We start from the raw sequence: 6,050 nt of genomic DNA on the forward strand, positions 1-6,050 counted from the left end.
TTGGTAATAGAAATATCCAAGAATGTTTCGGGAACATTTGATAAACTGATAAAAATTTTGTGGAGCGCAGCGTGCAACAAGAGCGGCCATTGTTCTCGACCACTAAGCCCAGCGTCTTAAAAACGGTTTCTTGAACAAAAGGAACGACTTGAGACGAAAATATAAAGACAGGACATGGAAGACTTACCTTTCTATCTACTCCAGCTCGGTCGGTGCCCACACTAGCGGGGAAATGCCAAATTTTGAACAGTTTTTTGCCTCCTCCCGCAACGTTGACGTTTCTTCTAATGTTGCGAAATGGCGAGTGATCCCAGCAGCCCCCGCGCAAAATGTTATCTCCAAATCTCGCGAGACTTACCAAATCTCGCGAGACTTACTATATTGGACTATTCTATTCTATTTAGAAGGGTAGACAAATAGCAATGTATATTATTTCTACTCTTATGCTCGTAATAAATACGTCGATACAATAATTTATTGACATCGAAATAATTAACACTACTTGAAAAAATCTCAAAATTGCCTTATCTTAACAGTTATTGATATTTACATAATTCTAAGAAATGCTTCATATAGTAATGAACCTACAAAAATGGACCGTTCGCATAAAATTTCGAAGCAAATGGCGGAAAAGAAGAAGGAGGAGAATCTTGTTTTTCTTCGCGGTTTGTGGCGCGATTTCAGCCCGTCCGAATGCTGAACGAGATCGTTTTGGTCGGCGGTCTCATTTTTGTCTTTACGTTGCTGTACTTATCCTTTCTTTTGCCTTCCAAGATGATCGGAAACGAAGAAGACAACGACAAAGAGAACACCTCCACCAAAACAGTGGGGAGGGGTGGAGGTGGGGCCGGGGACGGTGTTCTGAGGGAACTGGCCCTCACGAATGGACAGATCAATCGAATGAACAAGGAAGAAGTGCGACAGAAGCTAGAGGAGCTACACCTGGAAACAAGAGGCGTGAAGGAAGTCTTAAAGAAACGGCTGAAGTCCTACTACAAGAAGGAGAAGCTATATCCAGACGTCAAATTATCCCCCACACCCGAGCGATACGACTTCCTCCTTGTCATAGACTTCGAGGCGACGTGCATGGAGGAGAACCCTCCGGACTTCCAGCACGAGATCATCGAGTTCCCCATCCTCCTGGTCAACACGGAGACTCTCATAGTGGAGGACCAGTTCCACTCCTACTGCAGACCCACCATAAACCCCATACTCACCCCCTTCTGTACAAAACTGACGGGAATCACGCAGAAAATGGTGGACAGAGCTCCAGAGTTTCCACAGGTATTAAACTTGGATACTTTTTTCACTCCATTGTAATTAGCTATCATACATGATATGCAATAATCAGTAAGCTGCTTGTCTCCCTGCAGTACAAGCAAACAACATACAAATAACATACATACTACCAGAAACTAGTGAAAGTTAGAATCTCCTGCCTAGTAAACGTAACATCAGGTACAGGTACAGGTACTGGTACAGAGGTTTAGGTACAGGTCCGGACCTGTACCTGAACAATTTGAAAAATTAACATGTGTTCTTCTGAACTTCTTCAATAATGTCAGTATCTTTATTCAAAGGACATAACTAGGTTTCCTGCCGACAAACTCCCTTGGTCTAGCTATCAAAACTCCTGGCCTGCCTGAATGATCTGTTGCATGTTAGTAACGCTGTTCCAAGGTATCACTTTGGTCACATTTGGTGTTGCATGAGGCCATGAGGTCAGGAGATTAGTCACAAAATAAGCACATACTTAGTGTAAATTTATATCGGTGCAGTACCGGTACTTCATGATCCGGTATTTTGGACCTGTACCTAATCAGCTTTTAACGGTACAGTACCAGTACACAGTACCGGTACGCAGCACTACTCCTGGCTAAACTTGATCTTTGTTGATGTTTGTATCTGATATGGCAAACTGTTCCGTGTACATGTAGATATGGACCTGTAACACCGTATATGAAAGTCTTTTTCATGGCGTTTGTTCTTGGTTTCATAAGTCTGTGTGTGTTTCCGCTGTCGCTGCGTGTCTTGTACACGCTCCAGGGGCTGGGGATCACCAGAACCGACTGGAGGGTCTATGCCGAGATCAGACCAGCCTGGCGAGCCCTATGCATGTCTGCAGCACCCATGCATCAGACACTGATGCCTGCGAACAATTGATTGATTGATTGATTGATTGATCAGCGTTTCTTGTACAGGTCCTGGAGGATGTGCTGGACTGGATGTCCAGTAAGGGGTACGGGATGGGGCACTCCAGATACGCCGTGGCGACCGACGGGCCATGGGACATGTGCAGGTTCCTGTACCAGCAGTGCCTGCACTGCGGCATCCCGTACCCGCGCCCCTTCCGCAAGTGGATCAACGTGAAGAAGCACTTCGCCAACTTCTACCAGACCAAGGGCGGCACCAAGCTGCAGGAGATGCTGGCCAGCCTGGGACTGAAGTTCGAGGGGAAGCCGCACAGCGGGCGCGACGACGCCGTGAACATCGCCCGCATCGCCGGCCGGCTGATCCAAGACGGCTGCGAGCTGCGCGTCAACGAGTGTCTGAACAATGGCAGGGTGGAACCTGTGGTTCCCCCACGCGCCAAACTGTCTGTTAGTAACTAGGAAGCCCTCATACGGCCAAACAACTGTTTTGATTTCATGGATGATGATATTTGATGATAATGATAATAAACTGTTCTTGCTTGCAAATTTTATGGATGATGATATTTGATGATAATGATAATAAACTGTTCTTGCTTGCAAATTTATTTATTTATTTATCAATCTTTAGGGTGGTCCCTTCAGCTAACATTGTAGCTGATTTCCAAGGGAGCCCTTACAAATGGCGAAGACTGAACCCCCCTCTGCAAGCCAGATCAGTGTACAAAATGTACGTTAGTTGTAAATAATTTGTCTGCACATCGTTGTTCATTGACTGATAGGTGAGAGAAGCCAGGTAGTGCTGGGTACCTAAATGTAACATCAGGTACAGGTACCGGTACAGAGGTTTAGGTACAGGTCCGGACCTGTACCTGAACATTCTGAAAAATTAACATGTGTTCCTCTGAACCTCTTCGATGACTAAAACATAAACTGTTTTCAACTTGTCAGTATCTTTATTCAAAGAACATAACTAGGTTTCCTACCACCAAACTCCCTTGGCCTTGCTATCAAAACTCCCGGCCTGCCTGAATGATCTGTTGCATATTAGTTACGCTGCTCCACGGTATCACTTTGGTCATGTTTTTCTTAAGAAATACAAGAATTGGTTTCTTATAACCAGTTCAATTCCTGAAGTATAAGAAAAAAAATCTCAAAACATGAAAAATGACAACAAGAAAAATTTGCTTACCCCATGGACCAGAACGATTTCTTGGACACAGAAACATTTTCTTCCTGGAAGATCAAATTTCTGTGTGGAAGAAAAACAAGAAAAACTTTCTTTTTCATTTTTGGTAGTGTACCGGTACTTCATGATCCGGTATTTTAGACCTGTACCGAATCAATTTTTACGGTACAGTACCGGTACACAGTACCGGTACCCAGCACGAAAGCCAGGTATTGATTCTGTCATATTTTCCTCTCGGAAAACAGGAAATCTTGCTTTTTAATTATGATCTGCTTTTTAATAATGATCAAGACAACTACAATGTATATGGAAGGGACAAAGTGGTTAAGAAGTATCTGTACGCAAGATAGAAATCTAAAGTGAACAAAAAATGTAACCCATGAAACCTTGATTTTTTTTCTGCCTTATTCCAAATTCAAGAATAAAAATCCGTCAGTTGCAACAAACACTGTTCACTTGGAATTTGGATCAATTTTTGTTACAGTTGTTATCTCTTCATAGTGGTGCGTACCTAAACCTGAGTTTAGGTTTAGGTTCAGACTTGAGTCCAGAGGTTAAGGTTCAGGTTCGGACTTGAAAGTCCGGACTTGAACCAATGGAATATGTGTTCCACTGCTACGAATATTTTTTTCCTGTTTCAGGTAAAATTGCATATGGGCATATATTTTACATGCATTTTGAAAACTATAATATGAGGAATTACATGTATATACAGTCAGTAATTAATGCAGAAGTTCAGTAATAAACGCAAAACAGCAATGTTTTCATATTTTTCCAGTGCAAATTTCATGATCTAAGGAAGCTTTAAGATGGTTTAAATCAAGAAGGAGTGTAAAAGGGAGAGATTTTTTTTCAAGTCCGGACTTGATTCCAGATGTTTACATGTAGGTGTTTTTTTGGACTTGAACCTAAAGGTTAGGAACAGGTCCGAAACAGGTCCGGGGTTTAGGTACGCACCACTATCTCTTTATCTTCAGGAATTTGGCAACCATTTTGCAGTCTTGCATCAAATCTCTGGAGGATGCCTGTCTATGAAATCAAATTTGTACGGCCTACTCAGGAGTTATTTGTCAAACTCATGGAAACATCTTTACCATTAGATTTAGAATGCCCAAAACAACTATTGAATTGGCTTAGGTGTATCCTTGACAAACAGCCTTAAAAGTGCCAAAAGCAATTTCAGGGGATAAAACTTCTGGGGAAAGCAATTCTGTTTGGTGAAATTGAAATGGACATTTACTTCCCCATATTAGCACATTTGCATCATTATTTCATACTTTGGGCGTTTGAAAAGAGCACAGAAACAAGCCGCAAAAGGAGTATTTTATTTATTGGTACCACCCCAAAATCAGCCCAGAATCCAATTATAACCGTTTTCGGTTAACAATTTTCGGTAACTTCTGGCCACGTGAAGCCCAGGTTACACATAGCCGAACATGGCCTCCCGACTCTCCCCCGACCCTGGTTAAAGTGATTCGGGAGTGATTCAGGAGCTAGCTCGGTTGGTGTTCGGCTGAGTCGGCTGGCGTTCGGCAAATTTTTCTAAATTTCAAAACATTCGGCTCTGGACGGAGGGTCTGAAATGGGTCGGCTGGTGTTCGGCGCGGTCGGCTAGTGTTCGGCTGGTATTCGGGATTGAGTCAGCAGTAAAATTAGAACCTTAACCACGCCAGAAACACAACTGACTTACTCCCAACTAGTTTCCAACCTACCCATAACTCACCCCAAGGCCGTAGACAAATCTCTGCTAACTAATTCTCAACCAAATGACTACTATCGGAACGTGGGCGAATCACCCCCGACCTTCACACGACCAGAAGCAAAGAAGAACACTAAAAGCAGTATTAAAGCTAGCCATGATCCAAATTCGATCTCTCGGTGATGTTAACAACATAATAGAATGGATTATTTTAATCAAAAACGAAAATGACCCCTCTTTTAAAAGTCGCTTAACATGTCCATTTCAATTCGTGAGAGGGTCTGCATTCGGTTGGGGATTAGTCAGGAGAGATTCGGCAGTCTGTGGCTAGAGGTCGGGATGGTTGGGAGTAGGCTAGAAAGCATTCGGGACTCATTCGGGAGTAATTCATTTACGCATGTTCGGCGCCAAAGATAGGCGCGGCCCAAAAACTGGTCAGACTGCCCCCGAACTTCAGCCGACCTGAGTCGGCTGGTGTTCGGGAGCCATGTTCGGCTATGTGTAACCTGGGCTTAACCTGGGCTTGACGTTGCAATGCCTGAGAAGAATCGCGCATGTTCGAAAGATTTGAAATGATGGCTGCCCTCCAAGTGCTCAGACTTTCAATGAGTTCCCACCACACAACGACATCGCATTTTTGCTCCATGATGGTAGACAAGCAATGGGATAGTGTAATTTTTAGAAATCACAAAAAAATTGATTTTGAAAATATGACTTTCAACGCCCTAATATTGCTTAGGTTGCCTTTAATGAAAGAATGGGGACAGCATAGCGTATAGTCTCTCACGAGGAGAGACACAATTATGCCAGACTAAGCTTTTATGATAACCGATCTGATGAGAATGACATCAACTTACAGTCACTCTAGTGTCAGTTGTCATACCATAAAACGAATAACCTGGCATCCAGTCTAACGTAGATTGGCCTGGTTCTCTTCGGGCAGAAAGGTCTTTACGCCACAGATTTTTAATTTTTTTTAATTTATTGGTTCAGCAAGTACATGCCAGGGTTG

At 43.2% G+C, this 6,050-nt stretch overlaps 1 protein-coding gene across 1 annotated transcript; it reads left to right on the forward strand.

Moving 5' to 3' along the window:
• The first annotated feature begins 599 nt into the window (after nucleotides 1–599).
• LOC136431285 (3'-5' exoribonuclease 1-like) lies at nucleotides 600–3,785 on the forward strand. The gene is made up of 2 exons (XM_066422619.1): nucleotides 600–1,284; nucleotides 2,202–3,785. Exons 1-2 carry the CDS (start codon nucleotides 694–696, stop codon nucleotides 2,610–2,612), a joined length of 1,002 nt encoding a protein of 333 aa, XP_066278716.1. The 5' UTR covers nucleotides 600–693; the 3' UTR covers nucleotides 2,613–3,785.
• Nucleotides 3,786–6,050: the final 2,265 nt, after the last annotated feature.

This window comes from Branchiostoma lanceolatum, chromosome 3, assembly GCF_035083965.1.
Source record: "Branchiostoma lanceolatum isolate klBraLanc5 chromosome 3, klBraLanc5.hap2, whole genome shotgun sequence".
Taxonomy (NCBI): Eukaryota; Metazoa; Chordata; class Leptocardii; order Amphioxiformes; family Branchiostomatidae; genus Branchiostoma; species Branchiostoma lanceolatum.